The 18,783-nt window shown below is 40.1% G+C and overlaps 1 protein-coding gene across 15 annotated transcripts in view; it reads left to right on the top strand.

Moving 5' to 3' along the window:
• The first annotated feature begins 458 nt into the window (after positions 1–458).
• Positions 459–18,783, top strand: part of LOC123757399 (mesoderm induction early response protein 1) — a 170,656-nt gene continuing 152,331 nt past the window's right edge. For 3 of the 15 annotated variants that reach the window (XM_045741039.2, XM_045740951.2, XM_069329446.1), the window contains exons 1-3: positions 547–694; positions 7,657–7,830; positions 14,723–14,968. In XM_045741039.2, coding sequence (XP_045596995.1) covers positions 653–694; positions 7,657–7,830; positions 14,723–14,968 — 462 coding nt within the window. In that variant the 5' untranslated portion in view covers positions 547–652. The other 12 variants (XM_069329450.1, XM_069329449.1, XM_069329448.1 and 9 more) reach the window with 12 other exon arrangements.

Below are 18,783 nucleotides of genomic sequence, written 5' to 3'. Positions count from 1 at the left end.
ATATATATATATATATATATATATATATATATATATATATATATATATATATATACATGACTTGCCTGAGAGTAATTTTCCTTTCACATGCCAAACAATCACCATACTCTCCTGTCATACATGTGAATTCAGTAGTGTGTTACTAACTTGTAGGGTTAATACATAAATTTATGTTCCTTATTTATTATCGTATTAAAGTTATCAGTTAGATCTTATTCTTCCAGCTGAGAGGTGGGTGTTGGTCCCTTGTCTGAACAATTTTGTTTACATTAAGTCAGCAATTAAAACAAAAATAGTAATATTAAAATCGTAAATAAAATACAAACTTTTAAAAGTCGATATTTGTATATTTTGACGAATCGAAGGACTTAATAAATTTAAAAAAACCGCCAAATATTTGGCGCCCCAGCTATGATTGAACAAAACGTATCCAATCAAATAACAGGACTTGGCTGCGGGTGATTTTTAACCAATCAGGGACCTTCTTGCAAAAGGTTTGGGTACCTGGCGTCCCCCGATAGAAACCAACATGGCGGAGGTGAAGTTTGATCAATTCTTGTTGATATTGTTAATTTTAGGAGAAACTGTGAATTAACGAGGAAAAATTGCCAGTCAAATTATATTCCAGCCACTTTTGAAATTGATAAAGAGGATGGATGAATGGCAGTACCGTAGATGTGATGGATGGAAATCAGTAGGTGGCTTTGTTTACACTCGATCGAGGTGGGGGGGACGTGACCAGTGCGGCACGTTTTGAAGGGATGAAGTGAATAATTAGTGTAAAGGACCAGTTCTCTGGTACATGGCGTGCCACTCACTGCACAAACTATTCAACAATCTTTTACCGCCCAAGAGCCCCGGCAACAGAATGCCGGAACTTCAAAATGAGTGATGCTAGCTGATTGACGATTGACTGGGCGGGTGCTGCGTCCTGATTTCTTATCATTTGGAGTGACTAAGACCAGCGTAGAGGTTAGTGAGTGTGGAGGGCGAGCCAGAGAGGCGGCGAGGTGGTGTAGGCCTACACTAGTGGGACCGGGGGGGAGCCAGGACGGGAGAGGAGGTATGGGTGGCACTGGCACTGTGACTGTGTCGCTGCTGGTGACAAGTGCTCACTGCACGCCACACTCTCGCTCTCTCTCTCTCTCACTCAACTCTCTCGCTCTCTCTCCCTCCCTCACTCCTGTCTACTGCATCACCTAACTCAACCCACCCGCCAAACATGGATATTTTTGAGCGAGTGTTTGGCTGCTGTTGAATGTATTGGCGTTATTGTTAGTTTAGCGCGAGAGACGTGACCCACAGCGCTGTAGGCCTACGTGACGAAATGTATCTTTTTGTTAGTGTGAAGATAAATACCTGCAAATGGTGTTGATTTGTTTAATTAGTGTGTCATACTAGGGAAGGCAGGTGTTTTATGGTGGTGAGAAGTGTAAGTTGCGTAAACAAGAACATTTTCGGGAATTTAAAGTGCTTGGTTTAATGTGTGAATTGCCATCATTCATAACTAGGATTTTAAAGATCTAGTTTTGTTCTTACCTATGTTATGCTATCCAAGTATTATAATAGCAACATTGAAACAAGAGAAAGGCTGTAGTAGGCCTAGGCTGCTGGCCAGATTGAAGTCGGTTTATTCCCAAGATTTAAAAAACCTAACCCAACCCAACTTGACTCAACCCAAGCTAACAGCCTAACCTAACAATATCCATTGTACTGATAATGAGAAAATATTATTTGTCCAAACACCTGTGGATGCTTGACTCCCTCAGACATGCAAGGCAGCTCCCATATACCTTTTCCCTTGTCAGTGAAGGGCGTGTTGATTGGTCCTTTATGTTGTTATTGGTGTTTTGCCATTAAAAAATGTGAAAATCTTGGCTAGTGTGCTTCAGGTGAACAGGGAGCTTTTGGTTCGTAGGAGAAAGCCGTATAGGCTTAGCTGAGGAGATACATGTTGCTGAGGTCCTGGGTTTGAGTCGTGTGGCAGGACAAAGACATTTGTGCTCGTTTTCTCTTATCTTTTGCTTCTTCACCAAAGATAGGAACAGGGAATAGGTAAATTTATTTATTTATTTATTTATTTATTTACATACAAATATGTACATTGGATTTGTGAGAGTACATAACATCGATGTTTTTATATTCTTGTAAAGCAACTAACATGCATAGCGTTTCTGGCAAGCATTACATAGCGTTTCAGGCAAGCATTGTAAAGCATAAACCATTGAACATAGTCTTAATTCAAGATTGCTGTTTTTGAGATAATATAATTGTGTTATTTTCTGTTCCCCCTAATTCAGTTGAGATATATTGAGTAGCTATAGCTTAAAATGTTGAAAATTAGTTAACAAATAAAAAAATCATTCTAGTAAATACTTTTGCATTAAGTTATGAAATGCTATGTATGTTGATGGTTTTGCAAGAATGTATTCTGTAAACACCAATGTTATGTACCCCCACAACCCAATGTACCTTTTTTTGTATATAAATAAAAATAAAATAAAATTAAATATAAATAAGTTGCTTATGTTTTGTATTGCGTGAAGAATAGGAGTTGATTAAGAATTTGCTTCCTGTTCCTAGATTTTTTTGTATCCTCCATAAGGGTATTTAGGTTTCTCGCATAAGTGCTATTATCCAGGAACCAGATGTTTAGATTGCTTGTTAGTGGTGGTGGGCGAGAGGGGGGGGTTTCACTCTTAACACCTTCACACGAGTCTCTCTTATTTTTTATTTTTTTTTTTGAGATATATACAAGAGTTGTTACATTATTGTACATATTCCCCGAAGAGAACTGCAGCCTTACCTATGAGGTGTTGGAGGGTGTTGCCAACAGCAATGGGCCTGATTCCCCCTCCTTTTTAGAGCACAGAGGGATGCTCCAAAAAAACCCAGAGAGGCCTTGATAGCCTAAGGAACACCGTCAGCTAGACACATGTTAGAGAGTCTTGTACATTCAACCAGAAGGTTCTGTGTGGTATCTCCAAGGGCTGGGTTTATTATTTTTATGATGTGCTGGGGTCTTAAACCTGTGAAGCCATCTACTGATCTGAGTGGAAAAGACATGGCTGCTTTATGCACCTCAGATTCTTGAACAGTTAAAGGTTCTGTTGTAGTATAATTTTCCTGGGGGATCATTGTTGTTGCTTGGAGCTCTGTGGGTGTTTGTCTTGTGGAGCACATGCTGTTGTGGTGTTTCTGAGGGCAGTTGTGTCCAATATGGTTATAACTGATTATACCTGCGGTATTTTTCCTCTCTTTTTCTGCTAATTTCTGCTTTGATTTTGATGTTTTCAAATGAGCTTTTTCAAATTGTTAGTACAGTAATTCTATGGCTGGGGGTACTTTGCACGAGGGAAAAGGAGGACGGGGTTATTTTCTCTGGGGACTTCAATAAAGGTTCTAAGTTGGTAATGAATTCTTTCCTTAGTGATACAACAAGGCATGCATTTCCAAATAATAAGAGATTATATCATGTTTTGATGATGCCTGGACAAATATTAGCTTGTCTATGTTGATGTTTGCACACCCAAAACTAATAAAAAAAGTAGAATGCTACAAGAAGACCTGGATAAACTTCAAGAATTGCAGACAAATGGTCGTTAGAGAGCAATCCTAACAAGTGTAAGGTAATGAAGATAGGAATGGAAGGTAGGAGACCAGTAAGAATCTGGGAGTGAATGTAATTCCTCTGTTAACATAAAGAGGCACACTAATACAGGTTAACATTGGTAGCTTTTGGGAAGCTGGCAAAAATAAGAATGTCATTTTATAATCAAAATAAAGACTCCTTCAAAAATATTTTTGATAAGGATCACAATTAGATACAACTGAATGTAATTTTCTACGAGCAAAAAATTTGGTCTTGACCTTTAGACAGCGGCTATCTAGAAATGGTCATTCCCACCTGTGAGCAAAAAAAAAGAAAAAATCAAAAGGATATTTTTTTCATTACAGAATTATATATTTGTATGCAAACTGTAAGAAAAACACAAAAATAAGTGAATGTTTATCGTTTCACTGGATGTAGGCGGTCGGGAAAGTTGTGTGGCGGCTGTGTCTGCACTTGTCAACACCCGGTGCCCAACTTTGTTGACACGTTCTGTTTTATCCTTGAATGTTTCACTGGTTGTGTTATCACTTGTTTCTGTTTATTTACATCCACAGAGAAAGCTATTATATCCATATTTACATCATACTTGTAAAACCCAGACAATAATTGTTTTAATTATTGTATGTCGATGACTGCATTACCCTGTGAATCAATGTGAGAATATAACAGCGGTCTAAAGGTTAATTTGGCAGTATTTAAAGCATACAAATCTTTTGTTTCTTTCTGTTTTGAACTGGGAAATGATTTGGACCATTCATAATCTGCTAATGCTGTATTTAAATATATATTGTACTATATTTTGTATTCTTTATTTAAAATACAGTATACTGTACTGTAAAATGCCTTTTCTGTGGAGAGCCCCTTCGGCTCCCTGGAGCTATCAGACTAATATTCAACATATTAATCTGGGACTTAAATCAATGGAGTTTTGCCTACCGGGTACCACCACTAGTCAGAACATGGCTCCCTTAGAGAGGCACAGGAAGAAATGACCCTAGGAAAACCCCCCTTTGTAGTTGGGGTATTCCATCTGCCATCGACTGAAGTTAGGCACCCAGAAAGGTAGGCATCTCAAAACAAACCCCACTTGGTAGGAAACTGCAAAAAACCCAAGACTGAACAAAGAAACAGAACTCCCCAAAAGAAAAGAAAGGAAATAAGCAAATTTGCTTGTTTCCTTTGTCGTCATCGTCACAGCGGCACAGCGTCATTTGCTGCCGCTTGTCAGCGCAGCTCCCCCTCTCTGCCCCAGACCCTCGCGCCATCTGTCTACACCTCAGTTCGTTGGCTGAAGCGCTCTGGGGCGGTTGTCAACTCTGGCCTCGGTTTCTTGCTGGATCTTGTGCACCTGTGGTGTTTTCCTGCTGTTTATGGTGCAGCAGCCAGGAGTAACGTAGGGTAGTGCTGCCTTACCTAAGCACATTGTGAGTACTGTACTACCCTTGGGTTCTAGGGTTGCCTTCCCTAGGATCTTCGGGCTTTCACTTCTGTTGGGGTTCCTGCTGCTCGGGATTTGCCCCCACCCTTGGGCCAGCTGCGGTTTTGTGGCCTTTGTTTGGCTCTGGGTTAGAAGTGTTGTTGGGGTGCATTGGTGCTGCAGAGCAGGCGGCGGCTGTGTTTCCTGTCCCTCCTGTTGTCGTCGTACTTTTGCAGTTTTTTTTTCTTGTTACACTTCACTGGGGTTCAGTTTTTAGCCCTTTTCCTCTTTGTTGTTGTTCCCTTGGGCTCAATCAGTTTTGCAGCACCAGTGCCTGGGCTTCCCGCAGACTAAACCCCCTGCGGGCCCTGGAAAAAGCCGTCGGGGCTTGGTTGACCTGTGACTGCATCCTTCAAGTCCCTTCTTACCTTATGCGAGTTTGCAGGTTGTTCGTTGCCCTTGTCTCAAGGTGATGATCACCAGTTTTGCCTCCTTCATGCTGCTTGTGGGGTCGCTGACACCTTCGACCCAGGGTCATGCGGGTCTCCGCTTGTTCTCCCGTTTCCCTTTCTTCTTCGGAAGATCTTTGGGGTCAAGCAGCTGTTGCGTTGCTTGGTTTCAGGCACTGCTTGTTCGGTGTCCGAACCTGGGGCGTTTTCCGCAGCTCCGTCTCTTCCAGCAGCTCGGGCCAGTTTGGTACATGGCTGGTTCGATCTACTCCTCCGCTCTTTGCATCTGGTCCTTTTGACATGGGTGTATAACCACTTGTTTGTGATCAGGTGGCTTCATTGGAGGTGTTCCACCTGCAGTCTTCATCTCAGCGACAGTATGAAGTCTCTTGGCGTCCTTTTCATCTTTTGCTCTCTCTTTGTAGGTTGTCTTCTATTTTTGTTCGGGTTGCCTTGTCCTTTCTTTCTTGGCTCTTTTTGGACCATCATCTTATGCCTAATACTGTCGCCTCTTATTGTGTGGCGCTGGCGGAGCCACTCTAGCTTAGTTCATGGTGAATGTCACTTCCGCCCCATTCCGTAAACTTTCTCGTGCTTTGTTTCGCCTCTGGCCTGCTCGAGCAATGCCTGAGCCGTCTCGGTCCTTGGACCGGATGCTCTCTTTTCTTTCTTCTTGGTTTGTGGTGGCCCCTTCGGTTCATGGTTGCTTTCAGAAAGCTTTGTTTCTGTTGGCATTGGCCTCTGGGGGTCAGTGAGCTTCATGCTCTCTTCCGGTACAGAGGTTTTTGCTCTTTTGGTCCTGGTGGATGTTTTGTTTGGTTGCAGCTGTCTTCTTCATTTCTAGCAAAGAACAAGATGGTGGACTTCTGGAGGGGCCCTTAGGTTATTGATGCTTGGTTGGTCAGGCCGGGGGTGGTGCATCATGTGTTGTGTCCGATTGTGCCTCTGCTCCATTACCTGTGGGCCTCCACTTCTGTGGCAGTGGACGTGCTTTGGGTTGATCTGATTTCCCTCGTTCCCTGTTCCAGGGCTCGGGTCTCTCAGGTCGTCCGTAGGGTTGTTAAGTCTAGCCAGCCCGCAGTCTACCCTCGTGCCCATAATGTTCATAAGTACACACAGAAATCACAATAACACGATACATCAAATGAACAAATCCAAAAGGGCCGTGACGAGGATTCGAACTTGCGTCCGGGAGCATCCCAGACACTGCCTTAATTGACTGAGCTACAACATTAGTCGATTAAGGCAGCGTCTGGGATGCTCCCGGACGCAAGTTCAAATCCTCGTCACGGCCCTTGTGGATTTGTTCATAAGTATGCTGGTTTAGCCGCTGTGTTTGGGAACACGTCTTGGGCTGCCATTCGGGCACGGGGGTTTTGGAGGTCGAACAGGGTCTTGGCCGCCCATTACTTGGTGAATGTTGCTGGTCCCAGTCATTCATGTGTGGCCCTGGGTCGCAGGTTGCAGCCAGTAGTCTCGTCTTTGAGTTGAGGCACGCTGTGCGGCCGCCTTCTAGGTAAGTCCCCTTTTTACTTATCTTTGGTTATGTAGCTCCAGGGAGCCGAAGGGGCTCCCCACAGAAAACTGGTGTTGAATGTAATGAAATGACATTTTCTGGGTAAATCCTGGAGACTCCCTGGCACCCTCCCTCCCTCCCTCCAGTTGGCAGTTTTGTTTTGTTTTTGATGCTCAGCCTCCAAACTGAGGTTTGGGCTGTTGGAGCAAGGGTCCGGGGAAGGGGAAGCTGCGCAGACAAGCGGTGCGGTGGCGGCGAATGGCGTTTCTTGTTTCCTCTCTTTTCTTTTGAGGAGTTCTGTTTCTCTGCTCGATCTTGTGTTTTTTGCAATTTCCTACCAAGTGGGGGTTTGAGATGCCTAACTTTCTAGGTGCCTAACCCTGGTCAGTGGCAAATAGAATACCCCCCAACTACAAAGGGGGTTTTCCTAGAGCCATTGCTCCCTGCACCTCTCTGAGGGGGCCATGTTCTGGCTAGTTGTCCCTGGTAGGCAGAACTCAATTGACCGAAGCTCTAGACTAATATAGCATATATCAGTTTGATAGCTCAAGGGAGCCTCTGGAGCTCGCCCAGAAAATGACGTTTCATTACATTCAACACTGATTTTATACAAGCATTTTGATCTCTCTTTTGGCATGCTTCTTGATTTAATTTTTTTCAGCAACAGAAAGAGGGCACTGGGACCACTGGTAGTGAAAGTGATGCCGGAGATGGAGAATTTGAACCTACGGCGGAAATGCTAGTTGATGACTATGATGATGAGAGAACATTAGATGAAGAGGAGGATATGGAAGAGGGGAGTGATCGGGAGCAAGAAATTGATAATCTTGAAAAGGTGTGTGACACTGATGACACACAGTGCTATTGTTTAGGTTAAACGTATAGGTCTATTTTAAATGCGTAGTTAAAGAAATTACTTCTGTAAATGTGAGCAGCCTTTTTTAATAATTATGGTACGTCATTGGTTATCATGTAAGTTAGGTATGATAGAAATGAAAATATTAGTACAGTACCTGTATATGTATGTTGCTTATATGCAATTGCCACAGATTTTGTTGCATTCACTATGGCACAGTAACAAAGTACAGTGTATGATTTGTTAGCCATATTTTACTAATTAATTTTTTTACACAGTACAGTACTTTGGAATTTATTGTGCATAATGCTTCAGTAAATGCCATGTAGTGGTAAAAGAAACATTCTAAATGTAAAGTATAGCAATGTTTTGAACACATTAAAAGTTAGGGATAAGAACAGATGGTCAGGCTCAAAGTGGCTAGCTAAAAGTTACATCAGCTGGATTTGAGTCTTGGGCAATGAAGAACACTAGGGCACAAATCTCTTAAATGTTCAGCCCTGTTCACCCAGCAGTAATTGAGAACCTGGTTGTAAACTAATTGGCAGACAGTGATTGAGGCTAATCTAGTAGTATGAGGTTTAGGGTAATCTTTGAGAACTAAGACCTCTAAGCCTGTTAACGGGTTAGAAATCATATGTTACTGTAACCTCTGGTGAAAAAGGTGTCACCAAAGTGAAACCACCACCAACGAATAGTGATACTATGCTACCATGTTCAGAAATATCAGTTTTTAAGTCATTGGTTTCCACAATATAAGCCACTGAACATTTGGTAGCCTGTGAGGGTGCTCTTCTGGTTGCAGTAGTCAGCTCAGAGTTTGGATGTGTAGGTACCAACTATATTATTACAGGAATGTTGCCTAATATTATTGAAGGAAGATGGTATAATATACAGTAGGTCATATTATACATATTTATACTGGTGAAATGCTGAACATTGTCAGGATTTACATTTGTAAATGCAAACACTTAGCAAGTGCTGTAAGTTTGGCCACCACCTTGTGTTGGTTAATATCTTGGTAAGTATTGCATCTTCATACTAAATTTTACTGTAATGTTGTAGATCATCATTTCGTCTTTCCATTCGTACCCTATATTTTTGTGAAAAAGTTAATTATACGGTATCCAATTTAAACTCAAATAACTTTATTAACGAATAACAGTGGCCAACTTTAAACTAAGATGAGATACTCTTGTATCGGTAGAAGATGATCATGCATAGTCAGGCAGGAAGATATGCTGGTACAGGCACCACAGGTAACTCTAACATACAGTAGTCCTTTTAGGATCATAAATCAGGTGCTTGAATCACTGGAAAACATTCAGTTTAGCCTAGAATGACTGACACTTGTGCACTGCACTCATAAAAGGTCAAAAACACTTTAAAACTTTGCCTTGCCATTACCAGTGACTACGAAGGAAAGGCTCTCGTTGACTATAGTTCTCCTGCTTAGATTGCATGTACTGACTGCCACCACACACTGCTCCAGGCTCCCACTCCTGAGCTACCTTATAAACTTTGTCATTGTCTCTCATATCAGCAGACAGGGACTGGATTTTCAGCACTGCTTGGCCTGGTTTCAGTGTTTTGGATCTATGATTCCTGTGCTCAAGGCCTGGATTATATATGGAGCATAGCATGTATTTTTTTTGTACAATCTGAGAGTCCTTGTGTATTCTCTTTATTTTCTTTACATCTTAGGGTCAGTGCCTATTGTGTGAAACAGTAACTAGTGGTCTGAGAGTCTGTAGATATTACTGTAAATATGGTTATTCACAACATCAGACTTTTTGATGTTTGCATATCAAACACTTTGTTTTTGATGTGCATTGGGCATGAGTGTAAGAGAAAGTGTGGAAGTGTTGAGTAGGTGGAGACGGGGGAGTAGCAGGAGTTTGGTTGTTTGGATCTACATTTTCCTCATCTGAAAATTATATGGCTTTGCCTCCCCAGCTTGGCTAAATGACATGCCCATCTTCATCAGTGATTAAAGATGGGGTACAGTTGAGATGGCCAGATTTCCTCTGGTCCTTCTTGGGTGTGAAGTGTCTAGACTTGTTTTTACTTGACACAGTATAAGAACAAACTTGTCAATGTATTCACTCCCCCACCACACAAACAGGCCAAAACCATCAGTAGTTTCAAGGCGTTATATGACAGAGTGCTGGGAAGCCGGGGCGCCATGAGCGTAGCTATCATCCTGTAACTATACTTAGGTAATTACAGAAATAAATTAAATGTATGCCAAATTCTTGGAAATATACAATGAAGGCACAAATAAAATTACTGTATACCAAAACAGATGAAGAACCGGAAAACAGAATTGGTTTAACAGAAATTGTGAGAGGGCCAGAGAGGAAAAGACAAGAAAATGGGTACAATATAGGAAGAGACCAAACCCTCAAACATACCAGCACTATAAACAAGCAAGAAATAAATACACAGCAGTGAGGAGAGAGACAGAAAAGAATTTTCACAAAGGAGTAGTGGACAAATGCACAATGGATCCAGGCCTTTTCCATGAATTCATTAAGAGCAAACTGTATGTAAAGGATAAAATCCAGAGAATGAAAAAAGAGTGAACAGATTCACAGAGAATAATAAAGAAATTGCGAAGCACTAAATGAACCGTTCCAATGTGCGTTTGTGCAAAATGAGTACAGTGGAACCTCGATACTCAAACTTAATTTGTTCCTAAAGGCCGGTTGAGTGCCGATTAGGTAGAGTACCGAATAATTGTTTCACCATAAAGAATAATGTAAATTGGATTAATCCTTTCCAGACCACAAAAATAAATATATTAGTTGATGGCATATGTGGAAGGTGGTGAAGCAGGGGAAGAGAGATATTTGGCACGGGAGTCCCACACCATCATGTAATTGTGCATTTGAGGTTCCTTCTCTTTCCTGTCTTTCTGTTTCCCTCTTAAGACACTTAACACTTCCCTCATTTTGCACATTTTTTTTATTAGAGAACTAGATTTAGGCATACCAAACTCTGTAGTAAGAGCAGACTTGCAGGCACCAGTCATAATTTGCTATGAGTTCTTTTTCATCTCAATCAAGGTGCTAACTCATTTCTCTTTGCTTAGCTCTTATTACTTAATTTCACTAACTTTCTTAGGTGCCATTGTGGCTTTCACTAAGAATATAAAAAATATCCAAGAAAACACGAGAAAGTTTAGTGGTTGTTTGGTGCCTATATCAAGAAACATCAAATTAGAAAAGGTGTCAGACATACAACATAATGGCTTCTGGAACTGAAAGACAAGGAGAGGTTAGAGGCATTAAATATGCCAAAGCTGGAAGATAGAAGAAAAAATGAGGCGATATGATCACTACATACAAAATAGTAACGGAAATCAACAAAATTGATAAAGAAGATTTCTTGAGACCTGGATGCAGGTTCATAAAGCAGTTAGGTAAGCACTTACGAACCTATACATCTTTTCTCAATCTTTGGCGGCTTCGTTTACAATTATTAAACAGTTAATGAGCTCCGAAGCACCAGGAGGTTCTTTATAACAATAGCAACAGTTGATTGGGAAGTTTTCATGCTTGTAAACTGTTTAATAAATGTAACCAAAGTCGTCAAAGATTGAGAAAAAGAGATGCACGTTCGTAAGTACTTTCGTAACTGCTTTGTGAATCTGGGTCCTGGAACTTCTAGAACAAGAGGTCATAGATTTAAGCTAACTAAACAAGGTTGCCAAAAAACATTAAAATGTTCACTTTTGCAAACAGTGGTAAATGGTTGGAACAAGTAAAGTGAGACAGTGGTGGAGGCCAAAACTGTCAAGAGTTTCAGAGAGTTATATAATAGTGCTAGGGAGATAGGATACCACAAGCATAGTACTCATCCTGTAACTACACTTAGGTTACACACACACACACACACACATACATGTCCAATAATTTGGATTTGTCAGTACAGTGGAGGTCTCACTTCTTGCAGGTTGGTGTTCAATTTCCAACAGTGCAAGTGGTGGGGCACCATACCTTCCAAAGCAAACTTTGGTTATCAATTTAGTCATTGAACAGCATTAAACAACAATCTTTGACTTTATCACACACACCATGTGTCACCTGTATTCAACACTATGGGATCCCTGTTCGATCTGTATGTGGTTTATTCCTGTTGTATCCTAGTAACTACATATCATGGTGCTTTCTTTGTGTGCACACCTAGCCACACACACATGGAATATATTGGACTGGTTTATAAGGTATCTGATATGGTGAAAATCAAGAGTTCTAGTGATAAAGGAAGTGTCAACTTGGAAGGGAAGTGACAAGTGGGGTTCTGCAGGGTTTGGTATTTCAATCACTATTCTTCCTGATATATGTAATTGACCTCTCAAAGGAGGTAGGATTTGACAATTGTTTACAAATGATTTAAAACTTATGAGGAGTGTTAGATACTGAAGAGAACCATAGTACTGTACTATAGGAGGACATAGGCTTCAAAAATTGATGAATAAATGACTAGTGAAGTTTAATCTCCACAAGTACAAAGTAATTAGGCTTGGGAAAAGGGAGAGAAACCCTTGAAAGACAAGACCGTCTACCAGCACAACAGTTACAGGAAGCAGGAGCAGAAGAACCTGGAGGGGATGTAATACCAGCATTAACACCAGAGCAACATATTGACTCAATGCTCACCATTAGCAGTACGTATATGCAAAACTGGCATACAAAGGTTGGATGGGTTTTCAAGAATCAAAGCTAGGAATTGTTCAGAATGATATTTATAAAGAATATTAGGCCAGTCTTAAAATATGCAGCTCTAGCACAGAGCGCACACCTGGTAAAGTATGACAACAATGTATAAGATAAGTACTGTACCGTATAGGATAAGAAGAAAACTTAAAAGGGCAAATAAATGCCAAGAGACAAGTGATGGAGATTAGAGATGAGCTGAGACGACAGGCTAAGAGCATTAAATCCAATGACATTAAAAAGAGAAAAAATGATGTGATCACAGTGTTCAAGATATGGAAGGAATTAGTGGATAAAGACGATCCTTTTCAAGTAAGGACAATAGAACAAAGGGCACAGTTGGAAGTTGGAAAGACAGATGAGCAAGAGAAATTTATAGGAATATTTTTATGCAGAGTGGAATGTATATAAGTGGAATGAGCTCCAGTTAGTTGTGAAAGCAAACAACATTCACAGCAAATTAGGTAGAATACAAAGTATCGATAGGTATATATGTGCATTAGGTATGTTGTTTCAAGGCAAAGCCCTATTGCTACATCTTTCTTTCCATAGATACATCTTTGCAAGAACATTCACCTAGGTAATTGCATGTCCCCCCATCCATACAAACAACACACTTCCTTCTCCCACAAACTCTCTCAAACACACAACACACACTCCCACACCCAAGGGTTCCAAAAACATAACACACACTCCTCATTCACACACATCTAATGACACCCACACTCAACTGCTTAGTCACCTACTCTCTCAATCACTCAAACCCTCTCCAACACTCAGGTTGATTCTCAGGTCCACTTTCACCCACTCATACACCCCCCTAGTTATAAACATAATTATTTAAATAGGCAGGTATAACCTCTTTAGATAATCTTTACTGATAGTTACTGATATTTAGTTACTTTCAATATCAGGTTTTTATATAAATTTGTACACCTTACAAAGTTGGAGACTTTGTTTAATCTCCGTACAGTGGAATATGCATAGTGAAGAGGCAAAAGGGCATGCCCTTTTAAAGGTTTTACATTGAACCATTAAGTGAGTGCAACCTGAAAGGGTCATCTTAGATACTACACGTGGGATCCAGCTTTTGACCGTCAGACCCTTTGTTCCTAAGATAACCTTTGGCACTGTTCATGCCCCACTCCTCATTCACTGTTCTGGATCTCTTATCATATTCACTCCTATTGTTTACCCCTTTCGTGTGATCCTTCCTTCCCGATTTATTTGTTAGTCTTACTTTTTCTAGTCATGTAGTTGATCCGAGAAAATTCTTAAAAATGCAGTGAGAAATTTGTTTAAATCCAGTTACTGTATTTGTATCAAAGATGCAATTTAATAAGAAACTGTATTACTGTATATTTGTGGATGAATTCCAGTTTTCTTTGCAATGGTCAGATATAAAATTTTTCTTTTAGAGTATAGTATAATGTCATGTGAAAAAAATAAAGCTTGAGCTTCTCTCTGCTTTAAAGAGGCATCATATTAGTGGCTAGCAGCAAAATGTTAATATACTTTTAAAGATCACAGAATAAACAAAGAAAAACTGTGAATGCATTATTTTCAGATAATGCATTGGATCAGCCTCATTGTATTGAAGATGTATGACATAAGGAAAGTTGAGTTTGCTAGCGAGCCATCATTGTATATTTTTCAAGGTGAGAGTAGTCAGTATCTGAGAAAATTTAATCTGATATCCTGTTATCAAATAAATTTGCTTTACTATACTTTATTTCTGACCAAAGTGTATTGAACTATTTATTATATGGGCAATATATCGTTTGCTAATGGCTGATACTAATTTTTCTTTTAGCTTAGAATTGTCAACACTAACAAATCTGGTCTGTTTCTCTAAGTTATGATATTTGAATAAAGTGATAATACTGCATTTAAAGAACAAAAAAGTTAGCTTTAGATTTTTAAGTTTTTGACACAATTATTGGCTTCCTGGAGAGCTTTAAAAGCGAGTTGTTAGGAGAATGGGTAAAGCAGAACCAGCTGTGTAGTATCATGAAGGGTTTACCAGCTTATCTTCTGTTAAAAATTACATGGGGAGAGTGACAGTAATTATCAGGGTAAATTAAGACTTGCACTCAAGGCTTGTGCTCAAACTAGTTAGAATTAACAGGTAATATTTTTTGTTACCCCAGGAACAGGACATGCCCATTGCACAGCTGCTGGCTATGTATGGAGGATATCCACCTGAAGAAGGTGAGGGAGAGGTGGGGGAACAAGCTAATGGAGAGAGTGAAAGAAATCGGGGAGAAAAAGAAAACAGTAATGAAGGAGCAATAGAGAATGAGGCAGTTGAGAAGGAAACTGAGGATCATGAAGAACCAGAAGTTATATCCTCAAGATCTTCTACTTCTGAGGAAAACGTAAACAACCATGAGAAGGTAAGTGACATTGCAGTAACATGTAATTATTTACAGAATAGTACCCATGTCACATGCATAATGCTTCCTGTTATACCTCCGTCCAATATCAACAGTATATGTAATTTACACAAAAAGTATGATACTAAAAGTATTATTACAATTTTATCTTTGATATGTGGTCCCTATAGGAGTTATCTTTCATTAAGTGAGTGGTCATGTATAGAATCTTGTGCAATTCAGCTGCCTCTGGGAATTTTTAATTAGAGCACAAAACATATCTTGAAGACACGTTGGTTGGTTTGACGTAATGTGTGGTGTTCTTATCAAGTGGTGGCATTAAGAAACAAGCTTATGAACAAGTTAGATTTGTCTTGGAGAGTGCACTAAAATGAATTGAAGAAGGTTCTGGTGAAATAATATTAAGGTAGTGTGGGTGTCAGACATAGCAAACAATCAAGAGAAGGCCAGAGACAGGAAATACACATGAGAGAGGCAAGATAAAGATCCATAAGTTAGAGAGAAGATAGCCAACTTGTTTCCTCATTACAGCTCTAGAAAACTTGCATATAGATGGTCTGATACAGACTAATTATAATAAGCATTGGTATTATGCTTTTACCAGGTTTATTTTTTATTGCTGGGGTTTACATAAATATCTTCTGTATTTGTTTTACCTATATATGTCTTGTTCATTAAATTAGACTATTAACTAGCAAAATCTTAGAAAATAAATTTTTAATGAAATTGAACAACTTTTAGGCAATTCTGGTTATTTGATATGACACGCCCTTCAAATTGACCTAGATAAAATAAGTGCTTGGAGCACCTTCTGGCAAAGAGAATTAAGTGTGAATTAATGCAATGTTATGGAATGTGGAATAGGAGAAAATAGACCACACACAAACCTAAAAATTATGTGGAAAGGAATTAACGCCTTAACTGCGTTGCCTCCAAATATGACACCCCTGCAGTGCGCAGGAAATAAATTCTCTGAAAAAAATTCTTTTTTCTTTTTAAAGTGTCAGAAACCCTTTCCTCAGTATGGGTATGTAGAAAAAAAATCGAAATTGTACTTACTTTGGCTGCAAGGGGGTCCGTAAGTTGGGGCGTGACGTCATCATTCCCTGTTCGCCCGTGACGTACGCTCCCGGAGCTAGTAGGGCGCTCGGGGCGGGGCGCGCGAGTTGCCGCGAATATATTTTCGTTCATTTTTTTCGCACAGTTCCAAATACATTTTATTTGTTTTTACGTGCTAATCCTATGTATAGTGAACACGTACACTATATTATGGCAGTAAAACATCTGTACTGTCCGAAGACACTGTGTTACGTGCATGACACTTGTGTACACATGCAGCACATATTTACTATGTATCATGCTAATATATGTATATATACAATCTATTTACACACTATACACTGTCACACACTATATACATTCACCATCAACACATTCAGAACACCGCGAGTGAGAGCTGCCACACCCAGCCAGCCCTCCCTCACTTCTCCAATATTGTATTCGCCAACTTTGCACTCCCATCATACAGTTATTCACACCAATGTTTCATGTTCATTTATGTATATTTACAACATATGTACACACTATACACTGTCACACACTATATACATTTACCATCAACACATTCAGAACATCACGTAGCAGCTGCTTCATATGGGCCAATAGGAGCTGCCTCGTATGGGTCAATGGGAGCTGCCTCGTATGGGCCACTAGGAGCTGCCTCGTATGGGTCAATAGCAGCTGCCTCATATGGGCCAATAGCAGCTGCCTCGTATGGGCCAATAGCAGCTGCCTCGATGGGCCAATAGGAGCTGCCTCGTATGAGCCACTAGGAGCTGCCTCATATGGGCCAATAGCAGCTGCCTCGTATGGGCCAATAGCTGCTGCCTCGTATGGGCCAATAGCAGCTGCCTCGTATGGGCCAATAGCAGCTTCCTCGTATGGGCCAATAGGAGCATTTGGCCATGAACACATTGAGAACACCTCGAGTGAGAGCAGCCATACCCAGCCAGTCTCCCTCACTCCAACATCTTACTCGCCAACATTGCTCCTCCCACCATGCTGTTATAGGTCTTATTACACATGTTCTATATACCTATCTACATGTTTTATTTACCAGAACTATGCAAGTAAGCCGGTACTGTGTCCAAACAGTACAGTGGTCACCATACACTGCATATAAAATCACACAGCAGACGATGCTACGATTACGTCACCTCCCTCACCAAAATAGCTCCTCTCAACATTCTTCTGTTGCTGTTCTTACACTATATATACCCATGTACATATGTGTTTCCCATAGCAAACCACTAAGATAGTATGGTGAGCAAAACAAAGAGTGGCAGCCACCAACCCGTTCTCGCAAATTTAATAAGTCAATATTGACTTATTAAATATGTGCATAGGTGACATACTTAATATAATAGTTTCCCTTGAAAAGCTTCATAGAAAACACCGACCTTACCTAACCTACTTAGTATGTTAAGATAAGCATCTTATTGCTTCATAATTACAATTATTACCTAACCTATAATAGGTATAGGTTAAGTAATAATTGTAATTACGAAGCAATAAGATGCTTATCTTAAGATACTAACAAGGTTAGGTAAGGTCGGTGTTTTCTATGAATCTTTTTAAGGGTATCTATTATGTTAAGTATATCACCTATGCACGTAGTTAATAAGTCAATATTGACTTTACGAATTTGCGAGAACGGGTTGCAGCCACACACACACAATGAGGCTACCTCAATTCTCGCCCTCCCTCCCTCACCAAAATTCCTCCTTCCACAATACTACGCACAACGCTAATTATAACCACAATCCTGCTATTATCACAATCCTGGTCACTAATTCCTGTAAATGAATAATTGACCACACGTTTATTTTGAAAAGGAACCTAAGAAATCATTTGAAGATTCCTAGATGGACGAAATAATGCTGTGGTGCTGTGGCTAGCGCTGTGAACATCATGAACAGCATTGAATCACTGATATTTGAACATTGTACCCAGTCATTATCACACTCAGGCTCTAATATAACACTATCATAGCTAAATAATACAAGTTATATATATATATATATATATATATATATATATATATATATATATATATATATATATATATATATATATATATATATATTTTGACATTATTAGGCGATGCTGTGGTCACACGCTGAACAGCAGTGCTGTGCGCTCATGCTGCAAGCGCCAGCCTTGGTTGCTCACACACTACTGAGGCTCCCACACCCAGGAATGTGGACCACGATTTTTTTTTAAAGATGGCGTCTGTTTACAAGAGCCCTGAGGAAGCTGATGTGAACCCCATGTAGCCGCGGGAGTTTTGAATGGAACGTGAAAAATACATATACCCGGAGGCACGTTGCGCAAACCAGACGTGAGCCTGCAGGCGCGTTGCGCAGTTTAACCCTTAGCATGCTCGGGGTTTAATATCCTGTCATCCCCACAGGCGCATGTCATTTTGAAAAAAAAAAAATTATTTTTTCTTCCTAACCTGTTAATTTGTGTTCACTGATCACGGGAAAAATAATAAAAAAATCTTAAGTGGCATATATTGCCCGCTATAGGGCGGGGAAGTCTGGCAAATTATAGGCGCTGACTCAGCGTGCGTCCCAGGCGGTCTGTTGCTCGCAAGCTGTCAGGCCGGAGTTGCCACAAAGAGATAATTACCTAATTATTTCAATGTCTCTGATTGATTTTTCATAGTTTTTTTGCTGTAATATTATTCAATAGTGTGTAGTTTGATATATTTATATAATAAAATGAGTGAATCATTGCTGTACTCAAAAATA

The sequence above is a fragment of the Procambarus clarkii genome, chromosome 22 (assembly GCF_040958095.1).
Source record: "Procambarus clarkii isolate CNS0578487 chromosome 22, FALCON_Pclarkii_2.0, whole genome shotgun sequence".
NCBI classification, from domain to species: domain Eukaryota; kingdom Metazoa; phylum Arthropoda; class Malacostraca; order Decapoda; family Cambaridae; genus Procambarus; species Procambarus clarkii.
The sequence above is the reverse complement of the archived record's forward strand: the minus strand, read 5'-3'. Positions and strand labels throughout refer to the sequence as shown.